This window comes from Ylistrum balloti, unplaced genomic scaffold (assembly GCF_031769215.1).
Source record: "Ylistrum balloti isolate Yb309-2 unplaced genomic scaffold, AGI_CSIRO_Ybal_v1 Utg370076, whole genome shotgun sequence".
Taxonomy (NCBI): domain Eukaryota; kingdom Metazoa; phylum Mollusca; class Bivalvia; order Pectinida; family Pectinidae; genus Ylistrum; species Ylistrum balloti.
This window is the reverse complement of record NW_026782115.1, coordinates 1,689,244-1,705,236: the sequence shown is the minus strand read 5'-3', so window position 1 is coordinate 1,705,236 and position 15,993 is coordinate 1,689,244. Positions and strand designations below refer to the sequence as shown.

Below are 15,993 nucleotides of genomic sequence, written 5' to 3'. Positions count from 1 at the left end.
TGGCCTCTTTGACAGGTCTAAAAATATCTATCCTCCAATAAGGTCTAAAAATATCTATCCTCCAATAAGTCTATGCCTGGTAAGAAACCTTATTTTATGTCCATTTCAAGTTAAAGATGCTAATAAATCCTGATTTCTTGTCCAGCAATAAGCCCATCCCCTACTTTATGTAAAAGTATTAGTGTAGAACCACTGGCTTAGTAACTCCCTAATACAACATTAAGTCCTAGACACCACTATTTGATAGGGTCTTTATACATCGTGTATATGACTTAACGTCTCTAGAAAGATTTCTCATGATTTTAAGGACCGGTATAAATTATGGTTTGGAGATCTTGGGGTCCTGTTTAAATTTGGAATCAATAAGGCAGGCACTTTTATGACGCTATGAACAAATTATATAAAAATCAAGTGCCTTTGGTGTGATGTTTTCAAAGCTTGGGGTACACTTTCAGAGTAATATATTATCTGTCCCAATTTGGTATAACAATAAAATAAAGATAGGAGGTAAAACAGTGTTTTATGAGAGTTGGTTTAAGAAGAATATAACTATTATAGCTAATTTAATCAAAGATACCAACAGATGTGTTTTCTATGGAAGGGAAGAATTTATTCGAAAATATCAAATAAATACAAATTTTTTACAATACCAGGGTCTCGTCTCTGCAGTCAAAAAATTTATTGCATCAGATACTATCTCTAACCCCTCTATAATCTATCCTTGCATACCAATCACCTTACGTATCTTTCTTCAAGACAAAAAAGGGGCAAAAAGGTTTTATAATACTCTAATTAAATGTAACTTGTTACCATCGGGTACCAAAAAATGGAATAGTATATTTGATAATATAGATAAACAAACTTGGGATAAGTACTATTTAATGACATTCCATGTAACAAAAAATACAAAGTTCCAGTGGTTCCAGTATAGGGTAATCCACCATGCATTAGCAACAAACTGCCTTCTTTTTAAAATTAGATTAGTTATCTCCCCTCTTTGTGTGTTGTGTAACTCCGAGCGCGAAACAATCATTCATCTGCTGTGGGAATGTCAGGAAGTACAAAGACTATTACAGAGTCTTGATATTTTGTTAGAAGCTCTATTTATCCCTTTCTCAGTAAACAAGCAAACTTTCATTTTTGGTCTCCTACATCAAAACTTCCTTCCGAGTAACAGAGTAGACAATGAGATTATAATTATTATTAAACAGTATATTTATAAAATGAGATGCTTACACCGTTCACTAAACTTGCATGCACTAATTAATACAATCAAAGATAATTATATGATACAAAAATATATAGCTAATGGTAAGAATGATAAAGTAAAACGTACATTTGAGTATTGAATGGAAAAAATGGGAAAAATTAATACAGTTTTGATCTACACACTTTGATCTATTACCAATCGCATTACTAGTTTTTCTTTTTTTCATTTTTTTTTTATAATTTTTTATAATTATATACATAACAGTCCTTGACCATACCGAGTAATGAGATATAAAGAAAGAAAAACATTAAAAGATTAAATTACTCTAACCTATTTTACCATCTCACCCAACAATCCACTTTACTATTTCTTCATTTTCTTCAATTTCTTTCTCTTTAAATTTCTTATCCCTAATAAAGTTCTATTTCATTTCTTCATTTCTGTATGTTGATGTCAATTTATGGTTGTGTGTGTGTTTATGCATGTGTGCATGGGTGCATTTCAAACAAAAGTTTACTGTGATATTTATGAATCATAAGGTTTCATAATGGTTATGAAAGTATGAATCTTGATTTGATGATGATGATGCATTATTTAGTATGTACAATAATCATGATAGTAATATTGATTGTGATATATATGTTGAAATGGATGATGAGGAAGATTATCATGTTTTTGAGGATGATGATGATGATGATGATGATGATGATGATGATGATGATGATGATGCATTATTTAGTGTGTAACATAACAATATTGATTGTGATATATGAGGATTATCATGTATGGTGATATAATAATAATAATAATGATCACATGCATTGTTGAATGTTGATGATGATGTTGATGATTCTTTTGAATGGAGTGTTCTTGTTTGACACGCAATGACTATATGTGCACCTGTGTTTGGATGTGTGAGAGGGTGTGAGTGTATTTGTCCTGTTCAACATGTAAAATCTTGAAAAATAAAAAAATTATAAAAAAAATCAAGTGCCTGACTTTACACTGACAACGAGTAAAGTACTTGCAAAATAATTCTCAAACATTTGAAAAAAACAATTTTCGTCATAAAATACTTACAACATATCTCCAAAAAATATGATTGGTCAATTTCATTTCAACAAATTTTATTACACAAAAGGATTAAACAAAAGTTATAGCCTATATTTTGTGTCTTCCTAGGATCCAGTTACGATTGGTTAATGCTAGGTTAGCCCTCTCAGCTGGTAACCAAGTCCATCTTTAGCTAAGTGGCCGAGAGATAACAAATCTTAAAATGATTTAAAAAATAGTATTTTTCAATTCTAGCTGTGCAGTAAAATTGACTGCCATCAATTCTGTTGTTACTGAGGTACACCAATAACTCTGGATTCTGTAATACTGATTTCCTCCCATCACAGGGCTATGTTTCTGCCACTGTTACAAAACAATACGCTGTAAAATGTTCAGTGTGTCATATATATGTATAATGGCTAGAAATTTTTTTTTTTTTTGCAACATTATTGAATGATGATGAAACTTTCTTTTTGCAAGATTCTGTTCAGTTAAAGAAATAACTTTTTCTGTGAGATTCATATCAGATGGAAAACTCTGATGTTGTCATAATGATACCAAATACAGTAAACCTCCTGTCAGTTTAAAAATTAGTAATACTTCTAACACATGATTTTTCAATAAAATCAATCATTTTCCGTCCAGTAATGGTTGGAACTACAGTAAAACACGTTTATAACGAACCTCTAGGGACCAAGAAATTTAGTTCATTATAAATATAGTTCGTTATACACATATAACGAATTTTGACAAACAGTCCGGCATAATTCATTATAGGAATGGTATGTAATGCATTGAATGCATATTCTGAAATATCTGACTGACATTCTATAAAACGATGCAGTTTTGTCAGACATTACTGTGCGTCCGCTACACTGGAGAGGGAGTCTTTATCAATGTCTATAGTTATGTCATCATCATCATCATTTTCCACGTCCCCTACATCATTGAGTACCGAATCAACTACGTCAGAATCAGACATTTCTGCTGAATTCATAATGTTAGCATCAACATTTACGTAGTCTGCCATTGTCACATTGTGCTCCGGTCCAGAATCACCATTTTCTCTTTCAGTTTAGTAATTAGATTCTGAAGAGGGATGTCATCGTCTTTGTCACCAGCAATTAAAGATAGGGGCAACTCATCGTCTTTGTCGAATCTTGTATTGTCTATTCTATATTGATATATTAATACAAACTTCCACTAATATACAAACAGAGATTTTTCGGGCTTACAGGATTTCTTAAAAGCAGTATCCAACATGACGAGAACAAAATGAAACCTGTGGCTATCTTTACAATAGATTAACAGGTAGGTGATTCAAAAGATAATCATATAAGGAATAAACATATTTGGTAGTATTCCTTACAGAGCAAATAATGTCTTTACCCATTGGACAAGTACATGCTAATTGCTAGCACATTTTTAAACTCTTTGTCATGACTTTGACTGATGCCGACTCTGATACTTAAGTTTATTTTCACAAGGGTAATATTATTGCTTCTAATTCCATCTGGTTCAACAATATTTAATTTTCTTTGGAAGGAACACAAAAGTATGACATTTTATGAGGGGTCTTATATCCCACCATTTTAAAGAATGAAATTGAATTATGAAAAGTTTACATGTTGAAACAAAAACAATACAGAAATTTAGAGTCTGTTGATTTTTTCAATAATGCATCAATTTGATTTAAGCTTTTGGTACAATTAGGAAAATTTCCACCATTCAAAAACATTGTCTTTACAGCGAATTAAAATACAGTGACATCTTGAAGAAGCATAATCTGTGATGGGCTGGCGTCCCATTAAAGTATATCCTAACACATTGAGATTTTTCCTACTCACTGTGATCAATACCAATTCCGTGTTAGTATGCTTGCTGATTAACAGGTAAACATGTCTATTAAGTGTGTACAGAAATGTCTCGGTGTCAGGGAAGAATATATCACAGATCGCCACTGAAGTACTATACCTACATGTGTCTGATAATTCACAATGGTATTGATTCTTAAATGGATAATTAAACAAACATAGACAGTTCAGGTGAACAAAGGTCATCCAGCTGCCAATGACTGACCGCACACAACATTTGGCTAGTACCTAAAAATATTGAACCTTAAATGGGAAAATTTAAAATTCAATGACCACTGGTCAATCCTGACTTTAGTACTGCCTGGCTTATTTTATAAGGTCATCGTCTGATCATTGATAGATTATTATGGATTTGAGTGTAATGGCCTACAAGCCAATGTGAGCAGTTTAAACCTACAGGGTAAATGACACCCCTTCAATTACCGATCACTTACATTATACATAGATACATATATACCAACTATAAAAAGCTACTTCTACTGTCACTGCTCCAGACTTTTAGATCAATAGATGCTATAAACATCAAGTTATTATCACTTAATATCACGCTTTTTATTTAAACATATTTAAACGTAAAAAAGGAATTAAAATTTCTGGACCATTAACCTAATATTGAAATATTCAGTACTTAATATTGACTCAATATAAAATGTTGTGTGCTATTGACTCAATATCAAAATATGTGCTGCTGGCACAATATTGAAATGTTCAATACTTAATATTGATCTGTGCTCATTGACTCAATATTTAAATGTTCTATATTATAATGAAATATTCGTACTACTGACTAATCAATGAAATATTCTGTGCTATTGACTCAATATCAAAATGTTGTGTGCTATTGACTCAATATCAAAATGTGTGGCTATTGACTCAATAATTAATTACTCTATTTATATGATACCACCTATTGACCCAATATCAAAATGTTCTGTATCTAGCACATTCTCTGCTACTTAAGTAATATGGGAACATTTTCTACTTCTGACCAAATATAAAAATTCAGTGATATAAACATGATATTACTACTGAAAATCAACTACACGTTTTGAACAAGAACACCAAATTGCTCCACAGTTTTAAACTTTGTATGCACAAGACAGCTCGACCAGCTAATGCATAACCCGTTCAGGTATCATCGATGTTCCACTTTAAGTTGTCAGTTTAGGTGCAGTTGGAGGTGTGTGTACCCTTAGAAGCCAAGAGGATAAGAGCATTGTTGACGACCCCCTACTGCTGGCTAAAAACTGTGTACACACAAAAAGCTCACGGTGGATCATAGACGCCAACTTAAATATGATATAATGTATATATAGACCTACAATGTATATAAATAACCCATACTTATACCTTTATACCTACATGTTAAATCAATTTCCTAATAAAAGGGCACCAGAGCTCCCATTGCCTTTGTCCTGTCGGTTTTATCAGCATCAGATAGGTTTCTCAACACAACAAAGCTTAAAGTTCGATTTAGGGTCACATAGGTCATCACCATGTATCAGGATATCAGAAATTTGAACTACATGTTCTTCAGCTCAAGTGGAAATTTCAAGTTCAACTTACCACCCGTTAAGGCCTGCCTATTGAATTTGACAGGATCGGTTAGTTTTCTGATGTTAAACATCCAGAATATTATCAAGTTACATTAGAAATTCTTTTGTGAAGGTATTGTAGTCTACAGCTTGTGAGAGTATTGGTTAACACAATATGCAAATATCCTACAAAACAAATAATGATATTGTGATAAAAAATATCCTGCTAATTAAATTTTCAGAGAATGATATTGGATTTAATTAAACTCTGCAAAAGTTGTTCATGCTTATCACAACGCTACAACTGATGGACTTAGATATTTTTTTCTCATAACTGAGAAATATCAAATATATATTACCATGCAGATGGTAGAATTCTATACAAAGACCAGGTACGTGAATTTATAGATATTTTTTCTTAAATTACAGATTTCAATGAAAGTTTATTGGATTTATCTCCCCCTGAATAGCCAGGGGGTCCCCTTGTAGTAGTTGGAGTCTATCTCACTGAACAACATACAAGAGGCCCATGATATATCATCAAAAGCAAATAGGGTTAAGTGTCTTGCCAAAGGACACGCCCACATCAGAAAAGACGGGTCTGTTTCTCAGTTTCCCGAGAATCACAAACCAGTGCATGTTTCTTCTCTTATAAACAGAATACATATATCTTGCATTTTTTTTCAAAGATATTGATCATGAGTGTACTATTTACAAGATTGTGAAGGGACACAGTATATATCCCTCAAAAAATAGACACTTCAATAATATGCAGAGAAAGAACAAAAAATTTCATGGCAACAGTGACTGGCAGTGGTCACTGTTTCTATAACTTGACCAGTACATAAAGTTTGACACACAAGATGACCGTCCTTGAATTACAAATTATATCCTACAATATGCAGATCTCTACAGTAAAATAACTCATCTTTGTAACATTTTTCAGTACATGGTCTTATATATATATATATTTACCAACATGACATAATCTGTTTCTTACATCATAAGTTAATGAACTTTAGAAATAAAAAAAATAAATAAAATGGACAACTCACCAAATGTAAGTAATTTTTTTGACTCCTTCTGAATGAAGGACAACTCTTCAATACTTCTCACAGCAGTTGGGTCAACTCATTAATATTTCTCACTACATAAGGGACAACTTAACAGTATTTTCTACAAGATGTGTGACAACTCCCGGGTCTCCTAAAAACATGTGACGGCAACTCATTTAAATCAGTAATGCAAAAAGACACTCTACATATACATATATTTTCATAGGCCACTGTTGATGTCATTAGGTATATGAAATACTCACATAAGAGCTGTCCTTCTTCACACCTTTAGACAATGGATATACTGAGAGGTCGCTACCAGACATTCCCCAGTGACTTATCTCCCTTAGATAGTCTCTTTTGCATTAAGTCAATGATGCAATAGTCTTGGTTAACTTGTCACATTAAGACATACTTAGACAATATATGACCTATTCCTGATCAGATCAGGTACTTAACAGTGGAGAAGATTTTACAGGTATTTAAATTTTTAACCTGTCCAGATCAGGCTTAAGCCTTAAACAAACAAATGATTACTGGTTTGACCTCCAGGTCATGGATAAAACCAATATACCCTTACAGTTATACCTACAATATGCCTTGACCTTTGAACTAGGTACATAAACACTTAATATTAAAAGTACAAAGAACCTCCTGATGCCTCTGAGAAGTATAGAATGCTCCTTAAAACATTGAAAAAGTATTTTTTTTAAATATCTAGATGAAACTTTATCATTGGAAATACAATATCATAGGTTTGTGACAAACATCTGGTTTAATTTTCAATTTAAAAGATTATTACTGGTATACCAAACATTAACATGTAGGCAATTTCTTATTTACACTGTTTATTCATACTGTCTTGTTACTTCATTCCATTGATGACACACTGCTGAACTGCTGCTCCAGAAGAACTTACACGCTGTTCAACACATCTCTTTTTTTTTTTTAGTATTTTCTGGTTTCTGCGATTATGTTCATTTATTGCATTTAGTAAAAGACAAATACTAATAAAAATTCAAAATTTTTCAATTTTGTATTTACTTTGCCATTAGTCTAACTATATAAAACTGAAATAGGGTAAACTACTGTGGTTCTATCTACACTGAAGGTTGATAAATTAGTGTGAGGTACATGGTAAATGGAGTGCTACTTAACTGTACATCCACACTATTGTCGGCTTCACGAGATGACCTACCCACAATAAATAAATTCAATGATGATTACATTGGGACAAATCCATTCTTCCAAAGATTATTTCACAGACACAATCATATATCTCCTTAGTTTTACTATCTTGTTTTTTATTTATTTAACAGTTATACTTAGTAGGTGAGACTGAATTTCCTGGAAATATTATATCTGGGAAAATACTTTGGCCGTTTGCCAGCAGGATGAAAATTTAGTTTGCTCAAACATATGTCATATTCATGTTTGGACAAATTCAAGGGGGTGAGGGGATGATAACTTCACACGGACATTCAGGAATTTTTTAATACCATTATGTAACCTATCTTATAAAATTTTATATTGTGTCATGATTAAACAAAACATTATGGCCATAGCCGAGGGTCTACATATTCTAGGAACAGCCATTCAACCACTAACAAATCTGTCTTTTACAGCCACATAATTGTTGCATGACTGGGAGACTTCACCTGCCTGAAAAAGGTTCTGTTGAGAAAACGGACATTTCAGAGCTACAATGGAAATCATTAAACGAAATAATACATTTCTCTGATCATTAACAGACGAGATAACAGAAAAAGACTCCTTTCATGTAAAACAAAACAAAAAAAAAACTGTAATAATCACATATATATCAAGGCATCCATCCCAATTACTGTTCACAATATTGATTTTCCATTACTGTTCAAAATCGCCATTTACTATGTAAATAATAAATATCTTGATTTTATTCTCTGAACATTTACTGGCTATCTAGAAAGATGATGAAATTTAAGGCTATATGCTACCTACAAGTGACATTTACCTCCATTTATTTCAACTTCACAAAAACTTCAAAATTATTATTTAATTCTTCAAATTCAATTTGATGGGTAAATTGATTCCAATTTTTAAATTAGTAACACACTGCTAAATATGAATCAGATAATACAAGGCATGGAATTTCAAGGGAGATAACTCAAACTCTGGACTACTCTGAAAAAGTGTATTATAACAAATATATCCCTAAGATGTTTTGAAGTTAAATAGGTATAGTGCTTAAAGTCATCTCACTTTTAAAAGATTTTTTAAAATATTTAAGAAAATGGAAGATAATTGTAAGAACAATAAGCACCTCACCATTAAATTCCCAACTAACACCCATCTCAATGAAATCCAAAATTTAACAACATCTAGTCCTGTCAATAACCATAATCATTTAATTTTTTATTTCTTTTATCATTTTAATTATTTGTAAAATATAAGTAGCTGATTTGCTGGGTATCAGTTTTAATCTGAGGCTGTGTCATAATCATTGTGAAATACAAAAATGTGAATTTTACCTCACACCATCATTGAAATGACTGTGACTGACTGAGACCAACGCAGCATCTGGCCACTCCTGTGTCTGATGACACAATACACTAATATCCAGAAATGGTTAGACACTTCCGTATTCCACACACAAACGAGCAGCCATTATACTTAAAAAAAAAAAACCTTCAGCAAAGGACAGATTAAATAGAAACTGTGTCGAGTTTCTTTTGATCCTGTCTTCAATCAAAGCACGTCATTTATTATTATTGCAGCTTTGGTAAATAAATAAAAAACCAAAGGGAAACCATTTCTGTGCGGAATTAAATAAAATATCTCTCTGCTCTTTAAGGCATTACAAATGGTTACATTCAAATGATGCTGTTTTCACTCCGTGTGAAGGATAATTGCAAACTTTCGATTACCGACACACATTTTTCTACCAATAGTATACTACCACTTTCTTGTCAGCAAAGGAGAAACGTATGAAGGTCTTTTAAGTCGAAATTCTTGCTATTAAAAGAGTATTTCAATCTGAAAAATTATCATTGGTAGCTTTGCTCTATAACACTCAATCCCTATCTGTTTTCATTTTATAAACAGCAGATATAGTCTTGTTAAGAAAAATAATCTCACAAAACAATTCCAAAAATTGAAAAAAATTGAAATCAAAGCCTCAAAGAATATTGTAATATGCATTTTGGTAATTTGGGTAATAGTTAAATTCAAATGCAGTATGTTTCAAATCCTCATGTTATATTACAAGTCAATCAAAATCTAATGAACACAATTAAGAGAATTATAACATACTTTGTGTATCTTTGATATCATGGAGAGTAACACCCTTCCAAATCCCCACAGGGCAATTCTGGCTACAAAATTTCATACCTACAGGGCAAGGTACAGATCTCAAACCCCACAGGGCAAGGTACAGATCCCAATCCCCACAGGGCAAGGTACAGATCCCAAACCCCACAGGGCAAAGCACAGATCCCAATCCCCACAAGGCAATTCTGGGTACAAAATTTCATACCCAGAAGGCAAGGTACAGATCCCAAACCCCACATGGCAAGGCACAGATCCCAATCCCCACAGGGCAAGTTACAGATCCCAATCCCCACAGGGCAAGGTACAGATCCCAATCCCCACAGGGCAAGGTACAGATCCCAATTCCCACAGGGCAAGGTACAGATCCCAAACCCCACAGGGCAAGGTACAGATCCCAACCTCCACACGACAAAGAATAGATCCCAATCCCCTCAAGACAAGGAAGAGGTCTAAATCCCCACAGGGCAAGGTACAGATCTCAATCCCCACAGGGCAAGGTACAGATCCCAACCTCCACAGGGCAAGGTACAGATCCCAATCCAAAGAGAGCAAGGTACAGATCCCAATACCCACAAGGGGTTAACAGATCCCAATTCTTACAAGGCCAGACACAGATAACAAACCCTGAAGTGCAAAGCACAAATCCCAATCCCTGTAGGTGGCCACACAAATCCTAATTTCTACAGAGCAAGATACATAGCTGCATTCCAGCAGAATGCAGCACTTATTTTCACCTCACAATCCAAGTATACTGAGCTACAGATTGATATTTTCATCACTTCGATTGATGCCACTTTCCTCCAAGATGGATGAGATTTATAAATACGATTAGAGTGCTGACTCATGACAATTATACCTCAATGTCAGCCGATATGATAGCTGTTGTCTCCATCTAGCGCTTGACAACAGGCAGATTAATCTGCAGGTGCCTACAGACAATAGTTTCCTGTGTAAGTTATATACAAATTTTACATGGAGGACACAAACCCAGGAGTGTAACTTGTCTGTGGATATTTACAATATCAATAACATTAGTGACAACTTTTATGACCGAACTCTCAATGATTAAGTATTCCTTTGAGACTGATGTTGATTATCTGAGTTACATTCACATCCATACCTTTGTAATGTACAATAAACTAGATGAGAAGTTGAATCCTGCTATATTCAATATAGTCTACTGTTTGTAAAGCTGCTGTTTGTCTGTCAGATGACTGATAAGTGCCCTCAAAAACATAGAACATAGTGCCCTCAAAAACATAGAACATAGTGCCCTCAAAAACATAGAACATAGTGCCCTCAAAAACATAGAACATAGTGCCCTCAAAAACATAGAGCATAGTGCCCTCAAAAACATAGAAATTAGTGCCCTCAAAAACATAGAAATTAGTGCCCTCAAAAACATAGAGCATAGTGCCCTCAAAAACATAGAGCATAGTGCCATCAAAAACATAGAACATAGTGCCCTCAAAAACATAGAGCATAGTGCCCTCAAAAACATAGAACATAGTGCCCTCAAAAACATAGAACATAGTGCCCTCAAAAACATAGAGCATAGTGCCCTCAAAAACATAGAGCAGTGATGAGATAAAAGTTTTAATCCATTCTGTCACCATAGTGATCCCATCTTTAAAGATGATTACCTTTTATAGCATGCATAATAATTCATAAAAAAATCCTTTCTAATAAATCAGCTTTTCGGATCAGATCTGATCACATAAAATGAACAAAGTGACGTTTTTAAATGCACATTTCATTTGGACATCGACAAATCAAACAGATTTTTGTGATGTCATGTGATCAGCCTTGCCATCTCATTTTTGTCTGTGCAAACTTGATCCACTTCTTTAAAACAATACAATATGTCATTGACTCAATCCTTCCACTGTTCCTATTCTGAAATCCTGCAAGATACAATTCACCTGAAGAACCTGTTCTATCCCTTTAGATCCAAAACGCTCGCCTACCCCTTCAACGTCAATAAGCCCACTCCATCATTCTCTTGCCGAAGAACATGCATGATCAATCCAGTCCAAGAGATTTTGAACCCATCACTTCTCCGCGCCAAAATCTTTCCCCATCCAATCACTGCCAAAGAACTTTCCACCCATTCCATGTCATATAGGTTCCTAAATCTCTTCATTGTGAAAGAAATGCTACATCCATTTCAGTTCCAAAGGACTTTTCCTGTTCCTTAATTCCGGAGACCTGGCTCTAACTCCCTTCAATACTCATGAACTTGTCAATACCAAAACTTGCCTATTCCTTCGATGACAAAGAACCTCTCCCATCCTGTCAGACCACAAAACCTTCCCAATCCTTTCATTCAAAAGAACTTTACCATCTCTTGATGGCTAATCTCATTCTTTCAATGCACAGAAACTTGTGCATACATTCGACAATAAAAAACTTGTACTATTCCTTTGGTGACTAAACCTTGTATATACTTTCAGTAACAGAGAGTTTGTCCAGTTAATACAGTACCATAGAATTTTGCCCGTCCAGGGCATCATGGCAGTGTGGAAAAAAAAAAAAAAAAAAATAAAAAAAAAATGGTGTTTTACTCAAACACTTTCAGTTGTTTTATTGAAAAAGTTGTATGGCATGTGATCACTTTCAAACCCGTAAGAGACTATTTATCATTGATGTACTTTAAGACAATGCTTTAAAAATTATCTTTACCTCGGGTGACATCCACATTGTAATCTATTAAGCCTTTTAGTGTAGGTTTCAGCACTGATTCATCCATATTTCTCACGATTGACAGTTTTGCATTATCTCAGAGCAAGCCGTGAACCTGTCACAGTTCACTCAGTGGTATTTTCTATTAATATGCAGATTTGTGAGTCGACAATCCATACTGATGACCGAACTTCTAGCCATTTTACATCCGATAGTGTAGATTTATGGATTATCTCCCTGGATACAGGGTGTGACTAATGCCAGGCATATACACAATGGGGAAAATGACATCATTTCGACACAAAATTTACTTTTGAAACATTCAAAAGATGTTTAATACTTTGGACTTTTAAGGCTCTAGAAGGAAATTCATTTACTTTCAAGACCCAAATTCAATTTCCAGTGCTTTTAAGACCCCTTTCCCTCCCTAAGTTCAAGGACTTATCATGGCTGCGTGAACCATGGTGATAGCAACTGATCAGGGTTCCAAAACCTGAACAGGACAAAAAACAATCAGCGGGTGGCACAGTGGTAACGCACTTGCCTTTCACCTAGCCGACCGGGGTTTGATTCCTGGAACGGACGTGAAAAGGTAAGGGGTCACCTGCCCAACCACGTGGGTTTTCCCCAGGCACTCCGATTTCCTCCCACAATAAGACCCCTCGCGCGCTTACATCCGGGCCAACAAGAGTGATTAGTATAAGTTGACATAACTTGTATTACAATTGTTGTAAAATAAATAAAGTTTATATTTTATTAACCATCAGCGAGTTTAAGCAAGAATGGAGAGTCTAGATGTCTTAGATAGGTAAAGACTGACCTCAGCAGAGTTAGTGAGTGGACAAACACTCGCCAGGTATTCCACAACCTCTACATGTTGTCCGGGTTTGAAGTGACGACCTTTGCCCTGACAGTAAATCCACTCAGCCTTCAGTCTGAAAACAATATGATCATATTACTTATTTTTTTCAAATTTTACTTTGATGATGATAAAACACTTCAAACAATACACTACAACATTCTAATACACTGTTGGAATTAGCGTGTATATACATTCTAATACACTGTTGGAATTAAATGTGTATATACATTCTAATACACTGTTGGAATTAAATGTGTATATACATTCTATTTTGCAATCTACTACAAAACCTAGAAACTAATAGAAGTGAATAACAAAATGCCTAATAACCACAAACCAGAACTGGAAAGTGTGAGATTTTCATGAAACTTGTTCCATACTTTGTGATATCAGAAACTTTCTCATACATCTGACGAGGAAATGTCACATACATGATATTTCGCACCAAGTGATGGTGGTCACATCCAAACATCTCCCGATGTATAACCTAACAGAACTGAAGAGTTCAGAAATGACAATAGATAACATATTTTATATGCATTTATTTCGGTATTTACATTCTCAAGATAACATTCTGTAACATTTTATTGTCAGCTTTGCCTCGATTGAGATTTTTCAACAGAATGTCTGCCCTTGACTAAAATAAATCATTCCCATCACCTACAGCTAACAGACTCAATCATCCTCTGAAAACTAACGCTCACTTTAATGTTTAGACAAACCAATGATAACAGAAATTCAAGATTCAAGTACCTGCCTTTCAAAAACAAATACATCAAAACTATCTGTACTGCTCACTGATGTATGCTGTTAAATGAAACAGAACTGTCTGGTGTGAGACGGGCCAAGGAGTTATGTTCTTAGTGCAGGGATACAACTATCTGCATAAGAAATTGATTTTTAGAAATAATGACAGCTGTGCTCTCTCTATTTCATGTAGTTCAATCAAGCTATGTGTTCAATATCTACAAGAAGTTTGCATGCAAAAAAGTGTAAAAAGGCTACATATCTATATGCCTATTGCATATATGTAATATATTCAAGGGAAAACTTTGAAGATGATTCTAGGCAAGATATCGAGTATAATGTTGAATAAGTAAGAATGTAGATTAATCCGTACAGAACAAACTGCAAAATTAACGATTTGTATCTGGTAAGTGATTTAGGAGTGATTGAAGGGAATTGTAAGAGAACTCTGTAATCAGTAAGTGAAATGGACTGATTGTGAGAGCTGGCTAGTCAATACTGAGTATGTCCCCGATTCACTGTCCCCACAGCCCTGATTCTCCTTGGCATGGAGTTCTTGGGTGAGTTTATTATCCTCATTGGGATGTTTGGTCCATTCTTCCAAATGGGCTGCTCTCAGTTGGGCCAGAGTAAGAGAGGGAGACCGGCATCGTTGAACCTGTTTATCCAGCTGGTCCCACAAGTGTTCTTTGAAATACCTCTTTGAAACACCTATGTGGAACACCCATGTGGAATAACTCTTTTTTGGACATAAAACAGGAAATCCCTAAAGCCTCAGATCTGACTCAAATTCTATACAGTTGGGTAGAATATCCATATCCCCTACACTGTCATATGATTGACTTAATACTTCCTACATTGATATTTGTAACACTTGCCTTTCTTTCTCCGTTATGAGGTATCCATCCAGTACCTTGAGGGAGTTTATCCAGTTGAGAATAAAAGGCCGGCTATCAAAGCCATTGGAAACGGTTAAGGAGGGAAATTAAACAGTATTCATCTCAACAAACAGTACTAATTTCAATTCCTGTCTATGTGGTACAATCAATTGTTTTTAAGTACATGTAAGTAACAAAATCTTCATTTGAACACGAGACTTAAAGATCAGATATTCTAACAAAACGATTAAGAGATGCTGTTGTTAAGGAAACACTGGAGGGATTTGGAAAGTTTGAATTATCAAAATTTAAAGAAAAAAAAACCTTATTTCAAATCGTACATGATATTTCATATTGGAATTCTTATGAAAAATAATATCATATATGTATATTTTTTCGTCCAGTAAGCCTAAGGGGGCTAAAAATTTTATGGATTCAAATGTAGAGTGGTGGGCTTATTACAGGACAATGATATTTTAAATATTTCTACTGAAACTAAAATAAATAGGAATGGGCTTATTACCAGACAGGCTTATTGTCAGATAAATAATCAACACAGAAAAGGATATGGAGTTGAGGCAGTCATCAATACACAGGGGTTGTTGGTCAGTGATAGCTGCTCCAGGTATGGCAAACAAGACAGATACATCACCTGTAAATACAAAATCTTACCTGTAATTATCAAAATAAAATATCACTTGTAGGTGTATAAATATTTATTAAAGACATTATCATAAGTAGCTACAAAACATATTTTAATTTCACATACATGAGACAGGAAAAACTCT

General features: G+C 34.3%; 1 protein-coding gene across 1 annotated transcript in view; it reads right to left on the bottom strand.

The window, feature by feature from the left end:
* Positions 1–15,993, bottom strand: part of LOC132549692 (uncharacterized) — a 70,855-nt gene that overhangs the window by 35,868 nt on the left and 18,994 nt on the right. The window contains exons 7-9 of the mRNA XM_060213643.1: positions 15,775–15,857; positions 15,206–15,289; positions 13,539–13,653 (exon numbers count right to left, since the gene is read on the bottom strand). Of these exons, the coding sequence (XP_060069626.1) occupies positions 13,539–13,653; positions 15,206–15,289; positions 15,775–15,857 (282 nt within the window). The remainder of the gene's footprint in view (positions 1–13,538; positions 13,654–15,205; positions 15,290–15,774; positions 15,858–15,993) is intronic.